General features: G+C 41.9%; 1 protein-coding gene across 2 annotated transcripts in view; it reads left to right on the top strand.

Moving 5' to 3' along the window:
- The window catches only part of LOC134213358 (suppressor of hairless protein), a 65,356-nt gene that overhangs the window by 17,212 nt on the left and 31,961 nt on the right, over nt 1-16,183 (top strand). For both annotated transcript variants that reach the window (XM_062692350.1, XM_062692349.1), the window contains exon 3: nt 11,643-12,191. In XM_062692350.1, the coding sequence (XP_062548334.1) occupies nt 11,643-12,191 (549 nt within the window). The remainder of the gene's footprint in view (nt 1-11,642; nt 12,192-16,183) is intronic.

The raw sequence follows: 16,183 nt of genomic DNA, 5'->3' as shown, positions 1-16,183 counted from the left end.
TCTCATTGCCTGTACTCTCAGCACCATTTAAGTGTTCCTCGTAGTGCTGCTTCCACCCTTCGATCACCACACGTTCGTCCGTCAAGATTGCCGTTTTTGGTAGCCTACACGAATCAGTGTACAATGTTTCTATTTGACGGGAGTTTGACCGTATAAAAAAAATCCCATACAAAATTTTTGCAATTTATTCATGCAAAATTGATTCGTCGAGAAATCATAAAACTTTTTTTACACGGATTTTCGAATTTTGAATTGATTTTTTTTACACGGAACGCATCCCCCGCGTAGAAAAAGAATCAAGTGTACTTGTCAAAAGACAAGGTTTTAATTAAATGGAAAAAGCTTCTAATATTTGTTTAATCGGGAGTTGAATCATTAATAGTCATAATTTTTTGATAAAGTTGTTCGGTAAAGTTTCACGAATACGGTTGAATAAATGAGTGTGTTTATTTGTGATATAACCCGTTGTGTTCTGTTACAAATATTGAAAATCAGCTTGTTTTAGATATATGACATATGTTCTTAATTTGATTAGTTATACAATTTCCAACTACGAAGTTTGATCCAACGGTAGTAGAATGCTTACTGCATACATGATGAGGATTCTTCCCTTTTTCCGATCGAGACTCCAGTTAGCAAAGTGCGTTCTCACACAATATCGAAATATTTTCCCCACGCTGAGACGATAAAAGTTCCGCACATAAATCGAATTTAAGTAGTTTATTGCTCTATCCAACCCGGACGGTGCGGCAGAAAGCCGGTTGTCGTTCAGTTTATTCGGATACACCTCAGCCCCACCAGACTTCGGCTCGCCACTCGATTGAGGTGATGGTGGAGACCAGTCAGTGCTTGCTGATGGACGAGGGTCCCTGGAAGGCTTAGCCAGACATCAGAAAGCTGCAACAAAAGCGCGACACCAACAGCAAACAACAGCAAACGATCAAACATTGGCCCAGAGTCCGAGGCAGTGAAGAGAGCAACGATGATGATGACCACGACGACGACAACAACGAGAAGAATGGACCGTGAGAAAATTCCTCCAAACTAATCAAGAGCGAAAGAGACGGATGGATGGGTGGATGGATAAGACTCCGGTTGACTGGCTGGGGTGGGAACCAATCTCTCTGGTGGCCGCCGATGATGATGTGTACGTTTGTACATGTAATGTACAGTGCATCAAGCCGAGTGTGATTAAACCAAATTCAATCATTTCCCTCGTCTTTTCCGTGCCTTTGATTCACATAGTGCTGCACGATATGAGGATTGGGTGTTTGTGTCTGGCATTTGGTCTCTGTAACAAAACACATGCTATGTCACTGATGATGATGCTCATCACCCGTACTTGAGCTTCCTGCTTCTCAGTAAGTGGTATGGAGTTCATTCATCGTTGGTGAATAACATACCGTGACTGACTGTTTAAGTGCGTTGAAAATGGTTTACTATTGAATTAAAACAAGCTGCCACTTAGTTTTGTAGTCGTAGGGACCAACACACATGGCCGAGTGTGAAACTATTAGTGGATGGATACTTTGTAGTGCACCATACAACATCTTATGCTTCGTTTATATTAGGACAGTGAGTAGTCTAGTTTCATCAAATATTCTGTGACATACGGTTTTGAATTCTGGGTGAATTCATCTGCCTACCATTGTCTGTACTGTAATAATTTAATTCAATCAACCCAATCTAGTACCGTTTTTTTCTGAGCACAGATCGACAATTTCTCATCACACTTATACAAACACACTGGCGATGGGATCAATGTAAAATTTCATGTCGTGATTCAATCATCCACAACGGGGGTACATTAATTGGTTCATACAACAGCAAGACATCCCAAAGTAATCATGCAATGCAATCTTTATGGTCATTAGTGATGTTTAGCTATTAACACAATAGTTTTCAATGTCACATGTTTCTATAATTTCGGTTCTCTAGTTTCGCGTACCAGGGCGTTTTGTTTTAGTTTGGTAAAGAAAAGCATTTTTTCCGCTAAATTTACTCGCAAGTATGACAAAAGGAATGAAACGTTAATGTGTCTCACGGACAGATTTAGCAGTGCGATACACCATCTCTATGCGAGCTACTTAAGCAATTTTTCAATTATTTGATCATTTTCTTTAATTTTTGATTGCTTCTTCGATGGAGGAATAGATTCGTGGGAAATTCAATCTACCACTGAGCACAGAAAGCGTACTAACGTTCAAAAGAGAAACAGTAAATGTTTCGATTCAACCGCAAGTGAAGATGGATGTTTATTACTAGCTAATAAAATATCGCATTGATGGTCAATAATGAACTCTGTTTAGGGTCTTATTAGCGTTTGCATAAAATGCCGAAAATGGTCCAAAATTGTTATTGCGGAACATATTAATTGGGTTCGGTGTGTTCGTCTGTCAAATTAAGTTCAGCATTAGCCGAGTAAACGAGATTCGGAATAATAATATGCTGTGAGAATACACCGGGAAATAAAATTAATAGTTGCTACTAGGTACTGATTGATAAATGGTTACTGTTCCGGTGCTTCATTTCATAGCTCCCATATCCATCATGTCGAAAACAGTGGGATGAAAGTAAAGTTATTGTTTTTTTGTTAAATAGTAAGCACGCCTGATAGCAAGAAATCCGCTGCAATTCGTTATTTATTTCTTTGTATCGAGAAGAGATTAATTTGTTACACTGATATGGATTATGGAACTATGTAATTATCCTACCTTACTCTGTTTATGATCGTATTTATTGTACCTTGCAACAAAAAGACAACTTTCGTGATCATTTTCCAAGGCTTTCGTAGATCTGTAAAATTTATTCGCAGTATAAATAAAGCTTGATCCACTTAGTATTTGGTCGCATGAAATGAGACATTTCTTTGCCTAAGAAGTGCACAAAAAAGTGGCTTAGGATTTATTATACAGGAAATTTAGTAAACTTTAAAGGAAAAAAATATCGAAAAATTATTCATCGGCATTTCGAATGAATTTTCGGACTTTTCTCTCAATACCACTCATCATTTTTTGCACAGTAGAACGGTAAACTTGATCTGCCATTTTTTCACACCACTTCTCCATATCAGATGATTTTGTGATTGCCTTACACCATTTCTTAAGTTTTCCTCTGATACTTGATGGGCTACAGCTCTTCGATGAACCTACGCCGAATGGAGTATCCTTCTCCACTGGACTCGATCCTGGGCCAATCGCTTCCAGTCGCCCTGAACATTGAGTCGCCCTCAGGTCCTCTTCAACTGCAAAAAGCCATCGTGTACGCGGCCTTCCACGAAGCCTGCGGCCTCTTCCGGTTTCTCTACTAAATATTATCTTCGCTTGACGTTCTTCCGACATACGAACAACGTGACCAGCCCACCGTAGTCTGCCGTTTTGTATAAGCTTAATAATATCCAGCCCTTTATACACCTGGTACAATTCGTGATTCATGCGACGCCGCCAGATACCGTTCTCCTGTTTACCGCCGAGTATTGTCCGCAGCACCTTACGCTCAACACTCCGAAAGCTCTCCGATCAGCCTCTTTTAACGTCCATGTCTCATGGCCGTATAAAGCCACCGGAAGAATCAGAGTAGTATACAGCGCGAGTTTTGTTTTCGTTTGCAGACTACGGGACTTAAGCTGGTTACGAAGTCCGTAATAAGCCCTATTTGCAGCTGCAATACGCCTTTTCACCTCGCGGGTAACATCATTATCACACGTCACTAATGTTCCAAGATACACAAATTCTTCCACCACTTCAAATTTTTCACCATCCAGCACCATTTCGCTACCACCACCACTAATGAACCCACGTTGATTGCCAGCGACCATGTACTTCGTTTTGCTGGCATTGATCGTGAGTCCAATCCTCGCTGTCTCCCTCTTAGAAGGCACAAAAGCCTCTTCCACGGCACGGCGATCAATTCCGATAATATCGATATCGTCCGCAAATCCCAGGAGCATATGCGATTTTGTGATAATGGTACCGCTTCTTTGTACACCAGCTCTGCTGATCGCTCCCTCGAACGCTATATTGAAGAGTAGATTCGAGAGTACATCACCCTGCTTTAATCCATCTAAGGTAATAAATGACGTTGATATTTCATCCACCACGCTTATACTTGATTTCGATCCGTCCAACGTTATACGAATCAGCCGTATCAGTTTCGCCGGAAAACCATGTTCAAGCATAATTTGCCATAATTCATTCCGTTTCACTGAATCGTAAGCCGCCTTGAAATCAATAAACAGATGATGTGTCTGCAAGTTGTACTCCCGGAATTTATCAAGGATTTGTCTCAGGGTAAACATTTGAACCGTCGTTGATCGGCCCTCACGAAAACCTGCTTGGTATTCGCCGACGAAGGACTCTTCAAGCGGTCTCAATCTGTTGAACAGAATACGGGACATAATTTTGTACGCCGAATTAAGGAGGGTTATTCCTCGGTAATTGGCGCACTCCAGTCTGTGCCATTTCTTAAAGAGAGGGCAAATGAGGCCGTCCAACCAGCTAGCAGGCATTTCCTCGTCTTCCCATATTTTCGACATAATATGGTGCAGAACTTCATAAAGCTGCTCACTGCCATGTTTGAGAAGTTCAGCCGGGAGCTGGTCCTTCCCCGCAGCCTTATTGTTTTTCAGCTCTTTAACAGTTTTTTTAACCTCATCTAGTGTAGGTGACTCCACAGCTTGTCCATCGTCGCTAATATTCATTTTGTTCACTGATGCACCGTCACTTCCTCCATTCAACAAAGTCTCGAAGTGTTGCTTCCACCTGGCAGCCACTTCAGTTTTATCTGTCAGCAAATTCCCTCGTTGGTCGTTGCACATGACGGAAGATGGCGCTGTCTTTCTCCGCACGCCATTGACAGACTAATAAAACTTCCGCATATCGTTCTGCTCCATTTTTTCCTGCGCCTCACTAATAACTTGTTCTTCGTACTCTTTTTTCTTCCTGCGATGGGATCGTTTTTCGGCTGCTCTTGCTTCCTTGTAGCGATCTCTATTCGATCGGGTACCCGACACCAACATCCGGCTTCTGGCAACGTTCTTCTCGTCTGTCACTCTCTGACACTCCACATCGAACCAACCCGTCCTGGGTCGCCTCTGTGCAGTGCCTACCACTTCTCGTGCTGTTGTGCTCACCGCTCCATGGATCGACTCTCATAGATCGTTGATGTTGTCCCTAACGTTGATTGCACTTATCCGTTCGTCGAGCTTCTGGCGGTACTCAGCCGATACTCCTTCCTCTGATAGTTGCCTAATATTTTGGGACGAAAATTTGGGTATTTTGGTAGGTTGATTGTTTTTTAATAACGTTAATATCATTCGGTTCATACCATTCCATTACATCCCGCCTGTAATGGCAGCTTGCTAAGTCAGCTTGTGATTGAATGAATAACAAAAATCACTTCTTAAGACACTCCTCCTTGTATACTTGCCCGCATAATAAAAAACAACATGTTATATGGTCAGAATCATTATTACGATGTAAGATATAGCTTCACAGTTTACATTGCGGTTATCGAATACTTTTCGATCGATTCAACTATAACTGCTCGACATCATCACTAAATGTCAACATATAACATGCTGTCTCTAAAATGTTCTTTATTTCCTGCATTATATGTCAACATTTTATCATACTGTTGAGCGAAAAAATTTCACGCAAAAACAGACGATTTTTTATGGTGACATAACTTAACAACCCATTCAACATAATGTTATTTGTCAAATAACCGTACCACAAACTGTTAAAACTTTATATGAGATTGTTCATTTACAGTTGTCAACAGTAAAGGATACTGTTGTCGACCACACGGGAAAATATCCATGTACAGTTTGTAATTATGCGGGTGCTCATTTATGGTCACTACATAGACAAATTTGAATCTTCCTGGGGCATCACCCTTCCGTTTGGTAAGTTAAAACTTGTGTCCCGGGAGTTGAAAGTCCATTTTAATATTAGTTTCATCGTCCATCAAAATACATCAATTGTATTTCGTCAGAACTTGCTCGTACAGCATTCTTGCGCGACGTTTGGCAACCAGGTTCTGTTTCAGGGTCCTGTTGGGATGCTTGCTGACATGATACGACTTGAAACCTTCGCGCCGACAGATTCTTTGAGCTGTACGTACGGCGCAGTTAACCTTTTTGCTAAAACACGCAAGGAAATCCCAAAGTTGTCCCGAACTGCCCTACGGACCTTCACTTGTAGTTTCTGGTCGTATGTTCCACTTCTACCGTTGTTTTGTTTCACGCGATTCAGCGATAGTGTTTCCCGATAACATTTGTCGGTATTAACAGTCAATTTCGAAAATTTTAGATACTCTGCAATCATTCCTCCTGACCATGTTGGATTTCAACCGTGAGTGTGCAAAATTTATTCCCGTCTCTCGCGTTCCATCTTCGATAACTTTTGAACGTGGGGATCAACACTGATGAAACTTTCACCACAATTTAAGGTGAAGGTGGGTTGAGTATCAAAACAAAGCTTTGAAAGTATTGGTACAATAAAAACTGTCATATACTGTAGTAGTATTGGTGTCGTATTTGTAAAAAAAAAATCAAAGAATATTAGTAGAGTGGTTCAAAACCGACCCAGCTCCACCACCCTCAATCGATTCCGTCCCATGCTCCGAGTGTCCTCCAAAAGCCGATTTGAACAAAAACTTATTGAGCACAAGCCGGTTAAAGTTTGTATGAAAGCTAGTATGGGAAACTAAACCTTTCATTACACTGGCTACAGTGCCTCTCCTCCAAACGCAGGCGAAAACAGAACCCACATAGCTGAATGAAAACCGCACCTTGGGAAAGATCCATTGATTACGTAACGCAAAAATAGCATTTTATACCCCGCTCACTTCCATGTCACACTTTTTGTATGAAGTATCTGCTCCTGGTGCGATAGTTATCACAGACAAATTCTGGCTATTTTGTTGAATTACACGTTTCACTGATGCTTTCTGAGAAGCCTAATTATCATGCTAAGGATTCGCAACCTCGATTACAATCGACTCTTAACTATCGGAACGATAATTCAATATGCATTGTCTATGGAATCAAAGCTCTTGAATATTTCATCCAGCCATATGGTCTTCCCCCTCGCCAGGGCCCAATGACGAAGCGCCACAATCAGAATAATGTAAAATTCAACTTCGCCGTATCAACTCTCATACAAACCTGAAACGACCTGTACACGGTAAGCCCCTATTCAAACCAGCCCAAACCATCGGGAGACACCCAGAATATGAAACATATTCGACTAAGTGTGGCGGAGCAAAATATTTTTTGAGCCACCCTAAATATTAGTTTGCTGCTGCCGGTCCCGATTCGTTCCGCGATCCGTTTTTAGTAGTTTTTTTCGGTCAAAAAAGCAGTTTTTATTAAGTTCTCGCTCCAAACAAGTAACTGATTTCAAAGAGTGATGTTTAATTGGCATTCCATCAACATTTCCGGCTGCTCATGTGCGGAGAAGTTTGTGAAAACTTGATTTTTTCAATGTCCTTTGGGAAGAAGTGAAGTGCAGTGATAAGCCCAGAACGCTTTTTTCATTTTTTTCTTAAATGGTTTTCTTAAATTTATTCAGTTATATATGATTGGAGGAAAATTGTTCACTGTATCTTCAAATTCTCTTTGAATTTAAATATTATATGTAGGTACAGTCGACTCGATAAGTCGATAACAAACACTGAAGAAGTTTCCAAGTAGGAAACGAAATACGTATCTGCTTGTTGATACATAAAAAAGTTAATAGTGGAAGTAAATGGAAGAATAATAGTCTTTTAACCTTCTATGGAGCGACTTGTTATCGTGGAGGGGGAGAACAGAGTTTTAAAGAAAAAAGTTCGGTTTTGGAGTCATCCTATAGCCTTTACGTATACTTAGTATACGAGAAAGACAAAAAGCTATCAGAAAAATATGTCTAAACAGAAGTCACGAATCAATCTCGTTTCAGAACAAACAAATACAGATGATGCTGCTGAGTAACTGTTACTGACGTTCGTGTTCTTTTTTTGCCTTTCGCGTATACTAAGTATACGTAAAGGCTATAAAATCACTTTGAAACCGAACTTTTGATAGAAGGCTCGGAGACCCATAGTGTTATATACACTGTTTTTGTACTTAGCCGATTTGCTTGCAACAGGTTGCATTCGACGCGGAATCCTTCCTAATTTTTCGCTAAAATTGGCTCAATCAGCCACTGTGTTCCGGAGTTATTAAAAAACATTGTTTTTTTCTGGATTTTTTTTTTTACATTCTCGATACACGATGAACAAAAACCTTCAAAAATAGTATTAATGGTTGAGTTTTTGTGTAACAGATGGAAGCACTTTCATTGATTTCAGTGTCTCCGGTGAGATTTATGAAAAGTTTTGAACTGGGTTATCTTGTTGCTTCTTGCCTTAACAAGTAGTGTTGCGTTTTGTTGAACTTCCATAAAAAAACGGCTATGCCCTAAACAAGTACTAGTGTCGGACTCTACATAAACAGATCAAATCCGAAATTTTTTAGGGTATTAAATATATTAATTTTTTTTTTCAAATTTCATGGAGGTGGAGTTGTGAATCTGCTATTTAAGCTTTCAATTTTTCAAACTTTGGTTACTTCCATTTAGAACTTATAATTTACTACTAACTATTAATTTCTGGATTTCGAATCATGTTCTTAAATTCTGAAAAAAAAGTTTCTTAATTTTCTTCGACAAGTCGGCGTCAAGTTCGAAGCCTCAAAAACTTAATTTAAATTTGTTATTCAACATCTAAGATCTACACACTTAAGGTAACCTTCCTCCCCTCCTTCAAGCGTTACGTAATTTATGGATGTTCCAATTCTATCAGTAAGTTTACACGCTTCTTTGGAAGTATTCAGCCTTATGATCAATCCCCCAAAAAGTAAGATGAAAAGTTTATTTTTTCCATTATACAATATGGAAGGTATACGTCATCGCGAGAGCTGTAGCAAAAGTTCTTCTACAAACTTTGTCGAAGACACTAAGTTCGTAATTTCATTACAATAATTTTATACTAACAATTTTCGAATATGTTCGATGTATAAGCATACAAGCATATGGAGACGCATGGTGCATTAGTTCTCCTTGTGATGGGTGATTGATAGAGATGGTCGGGTTTCACATTTTGTCAACCCGAACCCGACCCGAACCCGATTTATAAATTCTTTTCAAACCCGGATCCGACCCGAACCCGGAATGAAAAATCTTATCAAACCCGAACCCGACCCGTATGCTACGTTTTGACAGGGCAAGTGAATTGAACAACTCAGTTGAATTCAATTGACTTGCCAAAAGTTGAACATTAGGGTGGCTCAAAAAACACTTTTTCAAATTTTTTGATGGGCCGCCCTCTTATTCGGTTTTATTTGATGCCCTGATGCTCTGGACAAAATTTCAGCCAAATCGGTCAACGTTTGGGCAGTGCTAAACTCGTTGGAAGTTTATATGGAAAAATGTATGCAGAAACATCCCAAAACAGTGATTTGCAGTTGGACGGCACAATTTACGATCAAGAACCATGATACTCATTCAGTTCTTGTAAAATAAAATACAGAATGTTATGCTGAAAACCGCGAGAAGATTAGAGTTTATTACGCAAAGATATTAGCATTTTACTGGAGTGTTGTAGGGGTGAATTTATTTCTTTTCAAAGGTAAAAGAAACGAAATTTGCTGCAACCCCACTGCAGAGAAATGCTAATAACTTAGCCGGGCAAGCTCGAATCTTCTCGCGGTTTTCTGCATAACATTCTGTATTAAATTCTCCAAGATCTGAATGAGTATCATAGTTCTTCATCGTAAGTTGTGTAGTCCAGCTGCAATTTACTGTTTTTGGATGTTTCTGCATACATTTTCCATATAAACTTCCAACGAGTTTAGCACCGCCCAAACGTTGACCGATTTGGCTGAAATTTTGTCCAGAGCATCAGGGCATCAAATAGAACCAAATAAGAGGGCGGCCCATCAAAAAAATTGAACAAAGTTTTTCCCATACTAATTTGAGCCACCCTATTGAACATGTTCAACTTTCTTTTCGTTCAAGTGAATTGAATTAAGGTGTTTACACGTTCAGTTCGCGTTCGATTCAAGCGACTTGCTCAATTCACTTGCCTTGTCTAAACGTAGCAGTACCCGACAATTTTTGTAGTCCTATGCCCGAGCTGGACCCGAACTAATTTTTTAGCAGAAAACTCACTAGATATTTTATATTTCTCTTTACACTCAAAAGGATAAAGGCCCAAACAACGAACCAGCCTTAAAATAACCGGAAGCGAACAAAATAATATTCAATATTTTATTTATTAAACTCGTACCCGACCCAGACCCGACATTTTATCATCTCACAAACCCGACTCGAACCCGAACCCGAACCCTATCTCTAGTGATTGATTTCTACCTTGCATAGTAGGAAGTGGTTTTTGATGAAACATTCTCAAACTCTACAGTTCAGGTATTAATTTGAAGTTCATTACTTGTACTTTGCTATGCGTATGAGATTGACTGCCGCAATTTGCCCGTTGTCAAGTTGTAGTAAAATCAAATATGACTAAAAAATCCAATAAAACTGTCATATTTTTTTATTTTTTAAGATTTCATTTTCAAGTAACACTAGCCACGGCGTATTTTAATATTATCTAAATCTTTCTAGAACATGCATAAAATGTAGAAATGAAAATGAAAAAGATATGATGAAAAAAACATTTTTAAGGGGTTGTTAGCATAGAACGTAAAAAAATATCCGAATGTAACGGAATTACGAACTTGGTGTTTTCGACAAAGTTTTTCAGGAGAACTTTTGCTACAACTTTTACGAAGAATCAAACCTTATATGTTGTGAAGTTAGAAAATACATTTTTCATCTCACTTTTAGGGGGATTGATCATTAAGCTTAATACCTCCAAAGAAGCGCATTAACTTTCTGATAAAATGTCTCGAAGACACCATTACGCTAAATTGCATAATAAAGGAACTATTTAATAAACGCGCTAGAAACCCGATTTTAGCCACTGTGCAATGCTGTAGAACTTGCTTAAAAATCGTTGTTAAAATAATAAACATAATTGTGTGTAACAAATTGAAACTCACTATCTGTTCTTCTGAAGCCGGTTACGAAATAAGATTTACCATGGTCATATTGTTAGCTTCTGGCTCACCCAACAAGTATCTTCCTCAATGGTACTTTTCAGTGTGTCGCTAAGCCTCTTGCTAAGTTTCATCCGGTCCCTGGTGCCGGTAAAGATGGGAGTGGCTAGGAATAGTATTCATCATTTTTTGTTAATTTTCCTGATTTTTGATAACATTCCAGATTTCAAACGAAATACATGAGTATCACTAGTTTTCAATATACGAATAATACCATAACATTGCTAATGTAATTTGTAGGTTATAAACTTCATAGGTACATAAGTCACTATCTGGTCACTTTTTCCGCAACTAAAGATCACTATTTGGTCACTTTTTTCGTCATCGTTGGTCACTAAAGTCACTATTTTGGACGGCATTCATGGCTACCAGCTTTGTTGTAGCGATTTTCGGTGAATTATGCCTTTACTTTTCTGCACCTGTCGGTCCTGCATTTGTTCTTCAGAATAAACTGATGCTGCAACATTTTGAATAATGGTTTACTTTTCCCCTTCTATTTCAGGTTGCACAGAAGTCCTACGGCAATGAAAAAAGGTTCTTCTGTCCGCCACCCTGCATATATCTGTTCGGCGAAGGGTGGCGGTTACGCAAAGAGCAGATGCTGCGCCGCGGCGAAAGCGAGCAATCCACCCAACTATGTGCCTTCATAGGTATCGGCAGTTCCGACCAGGACATGCAGCCGCTCGATTTGAACAACTCGAAACAGTACTGTGCCGCCAAAACGTTATTCATTTCCGATTCGGACAAACGAAAACATTTTATGCTCTCGGTGAAAATGTTCTACGGCAGTGGACACGATATCGGTGTGTTTCAGTCCAAGCGGATCAAAGTGATATCGAAACCGTCGAAGAAGAAACAATCGCTCAAAAATGCCGATCTGTGTATAGCAAGTGGTACAAAAGTGGCACTCTTTAATCGGTTACGGTCTCAAACGGTCTCGACTAGGTACTTGCACGTGGAGGATGGTCACTTTCACGCGAGTTCGACACAGTGGGGTGCGTTCACGATACATCTGCTCGATGATAATGAGAGCGAGTCAGAGGAATTTCAGGTAAGTCGATTGTCTTTCAATCATTTTTTAAAATGATATCAATAAAATGCTATGTACTTCACTAACCCGTTTTCACTGCAATATTCTCGCTGAACTTCAATTAAATTAGCTGCAGTGGAACTAATACCTAAGTGATATTCTTTATAAAATGGACAATTCTTTAACTAATTTACAATTTTGCTTTATTTTGTTCTCTAAACTATAATTCTCTTATAATTTTTGCCTCTCGACTTTCTGTCATTGGTTCAGTAGGGGACGTCGGAGTAATTTGGCTACCCTAAGAAAAATATGTTAAACATGAATTTAATCAAAACATTAATATGATGCTTCCTATGGAATTTCAAATTCAATGTGTAAGAATTCACTTGGGGGGTAGCAGGGACTATGTCCAAGGGCTTGACGATCCCTTCCCAGGCTATCTGCGAGTTGTGGCGCCTGCCTAGGATGTGGTGGGGTTTGACAGTGGGCCCTGTTAAACCTCTATAAAAAGCTGCATGTATCCGCAAGTAGGCCCCACCAAAGCGACCGTGTGCCGCTCAAAGCGCACAAGCCCAAGTCCTGGTGTTAGGTGATACGCTAAACAGCCCTGACACGACGGCCCTCCGACGAGACAGGAGGTTTGCGCGGTCCCAATAAGCCGCCTTTAAAAACAACCATTACGAACGACATAGAAGATAATACGACTCGATATAATCGGCAAAGACCTAGGCGACGAATGAAGGATCACGATTGGAAGCTTGGAACATGGAACTGCAAGTCGCTAGGCTACTACTCTACTTCTAATCTACGATGAATTACATCACCGCAACTACGACGTCGTAGCGCTGCAGGAAATCTGCTGGACAGGACAGAAAGTGTGGAAAAGCGGGCATCGAGCGGCTACCTTCTACCAAAGCTGTGGCACCACCAACGAGCTGGGAACCGGCTTCATAGTGCTGGGAAAGATGCGCCAACGCGTGATTGGGTGGCAGCCAATCAACGCAAGGATGTGCAAGCTGAGGATAAAAGGCCGTTTATTCAACTATAGCATCATCAACGTGCACTGCCCACACGAAGGGAGATCCGACGACGAGAAAGAAGCGTTCTATGCGCAGCTGGAGCAGACATACGATCGATATCCACTGCGGGACGTCAAAATCGTCATCGGTGACATGAACGCTCAGGTAGGAAGGGAGGAAATGTATAGACCGGTCATCGGACCGGATAGTCTGCATACCGTATCGAACGACAACGGAATGGCAGTCCGAAGCACTTTCTTCCCCCGTAAGAATATCCACAAGGCCACATGGAAATCACCTAATCAAGTAACGGAAAACCAAATCGATCACGTTCTAATCGACGGTAAATTCTTCTCCGACATCATGAACGTACGCACTTACCGCAGTGCGAATATTGAATCCGACCACTACCTCGTTGCAGTATGTCTGCGCTCAAAACTCTCGACGGTGATCAACACGCATCGGAGTCGTCCGCCGCGGCTAAACATTGGGCAGCTACAAGGCGGTAGACTAGCCCAAAACTACGCTCAGCAGCTGGCAGTGGCACTCCCAACGGAAGAGCAGCTAGGCGCAGCATCTTTTGAAGATGGCTGGAGAGATATTCGATCCGCCATTGGAAGCACCGCAACCGCTGCACTAGGCACGGTGGCTCCGGATCAGAGAAACGACTGGTATGACGGCGAATGTGAGCAGTTAGTTGAGGAGAAGAATGCAGCATGGGCGAGATTGCTGCAACACCGCACGAGGGCGAACGAGGCACGATACAAACGGGCGTGGAACAGATAAAACTCGATTTTCCGGAGGAAAAAGCGCCAGCAGGAAGATCGAGACCGTGAGGAGACGGAGGAACTGTACCGCGCTAATAACGCACGAAAGTTCTATGTGAAGTTGAACCGTTCACGTAAGGGCCACGTGCCACAGCCCGATATGTGTAAGGACATAAACGGGAACCTTCTTACAAACGAGCGTGAGATGATCCAAAGGTGGCGGCAGCACTACGAAGAGCACCTGAATGGCGATATGGCAGGCAACGGTGGCGTTGACCAACTACCTGTTTTTAAACACGGTGGTGAAGCACTGGCTAGAGCGCTGCACAAGGTTTGGGAGGATGAGGTTCTGCCGCAGGAGTGGATGGAAGGTATCGTGTGTCCCATCTACAAAAAGGGCGATAAGCTGGATTGTAGCAACTACCGCGCAATAACATTGCTGAACGCCGCCTACAAGGTACTCTCCCAAATTTTATGCCGCCGACTAACACCAATTGCAAGAGAGTCCGTGGGGCAGTACCAGGCGGGATTTATGGGTGAACGCTCTACCACAGACCAGGTGTTCGCCATACGTCAGGTATTGCAGAAATGCCGCGAATACAATGTGCCCACACACCGTCTATTTATCGACTTCAAAGCCGCATATGATACAATCGATCGGGACCAGCTATGGCAGCTAATGCACGAAAACGGATTTCCGGATAAACTGATACGGTTGATCAAGGCGACGATGGATCGGGTGATGTGCGTAGTTCGAGTTTCAGGGGCATTCTCGGGTCCCTTCGAAACGCGTAGAGGGTTACGGCAAGGTGATGGTCTTTCGTGTCTGCTATTCAACATCGCTTTGGAGGGAGTAATACGAAAGGCAGGGATTGACCCGAGTGGTACGATTTCCACGAAGTCCGTCCAGTTATTTGGTTTCGCCGACGACATTGATATCATGGCACGTAACTTTGAGAGGATGGAGGAAGCCTACATCAGACTGAAAAGCGAAGCTAAACGGATTGGACTAGTCATCAACACGTCGAAGACGAAGTACATGATAGGAAGAGGCTCAAGAGAGGTCAATGTAAGCCACCCACCACGAGTTTCTATCAGTGGTGACGAAATCGAGGTGGTTGAAGAATTCGTGTACTTGGGCTCACTGGTGACCGCCGATAACGATACCAGCAGAGAAATTCGGAGGCGCATAGTGGCTGGAAATCGTAGGTACTTTGGACTCCGCAAGGGGCCGTACACATATTACGTAAGCACTTAGGGGGGGAGGGGGTCGGTCAATATCTTACGCTCCATATAAATAAAAAATCATTTGTATGAAAAAAATCTTACATGGGGGGAGGGGGTCGAAAAACCCAGAAAAATTGCTTACGTAATAAGTGTACGACCCCCAAGACGCTCCGATCGAATAGAGTTCGCCGCCGTACCAAACTGACTATCTACAAAACGGTTATAAGACCGGTAGTTCTCTACGGACACGAGACCTGGACGATGCTCGTGGAGGACCAACGCGCACTGGGAGTTTTCGAAAGGAAAGTGCTGCGTACCATCTATGGTGGGGTGCAGATGGCGGACGGTACGTCGAGGAGGCGAATGAACCACGAGTTGCATCAGCTGTTGAGAGAACCATCCATCGTTCACACCGCGAAAATCGGAAGACTGCGGTGGGCCGGGCACGTAGCCAGAATGTCGGACAGTAATCCGGTGAAAATGGTTCTCGACAACGATCCGACGGGAACAAGAAGGCGAGGTGCACAGCGGGCAAGCTGGATCGATCAGGTAGAGGACGATTTGCGGACCCTCCGCAGAATGCGTGGTTGGCGAAGTGCAGCCATGGACCGAGCTGAATAGAGTAGTCTTTTTTGTGCAGCACAGGCCACTCCGGCCTTAGTCTGATAATAAATAAATAAAGAATTCACTTGACTACGGTAGAGCAACATGTAACCGTTACAAATTGATATTTTTTGTTTTGTTGTTACGTTGTTTTGTCGGAGCCTTCACGAGAAACGTGCACAGAAGCGTTAGGGTTTGGTACCGCTGTAAAGACATATGGATGCTTCCAAATATCCAACATGGCATCATGATTCTGCACATGTCATGTTGGATGAAAAATGCAACAAAAATTAGCGGGAAAATATGGAGGGAATTTGGTATAAAAGAGTAGCCATTGCCCAAATTCGGCCTCTTAGTAAATCAGGCGTCCGTGTGCTGTGAAGTGGAAGTAAAGTGC

Source organism: Armigeres subalbatus, chromosome 2, assembly GCF_024139115.2.
Source record: "Armigeres subalbatus isolate Guangzhou_Male chromosome 2, GZ_Asu_2, whole genome shotgun sequence".
In the NCBI taxonomy this organism is placed as follows: Eukaryota; Metazoa; Arthropoda; class Insecta; order Diptera; family Culicidae; genus Armigeres; species Armigeres subalbatus.
Note: the sequence above shows the minus strand (reverse complement) of the source record. Positions and strands in the feature narration are given on the sequence as shown.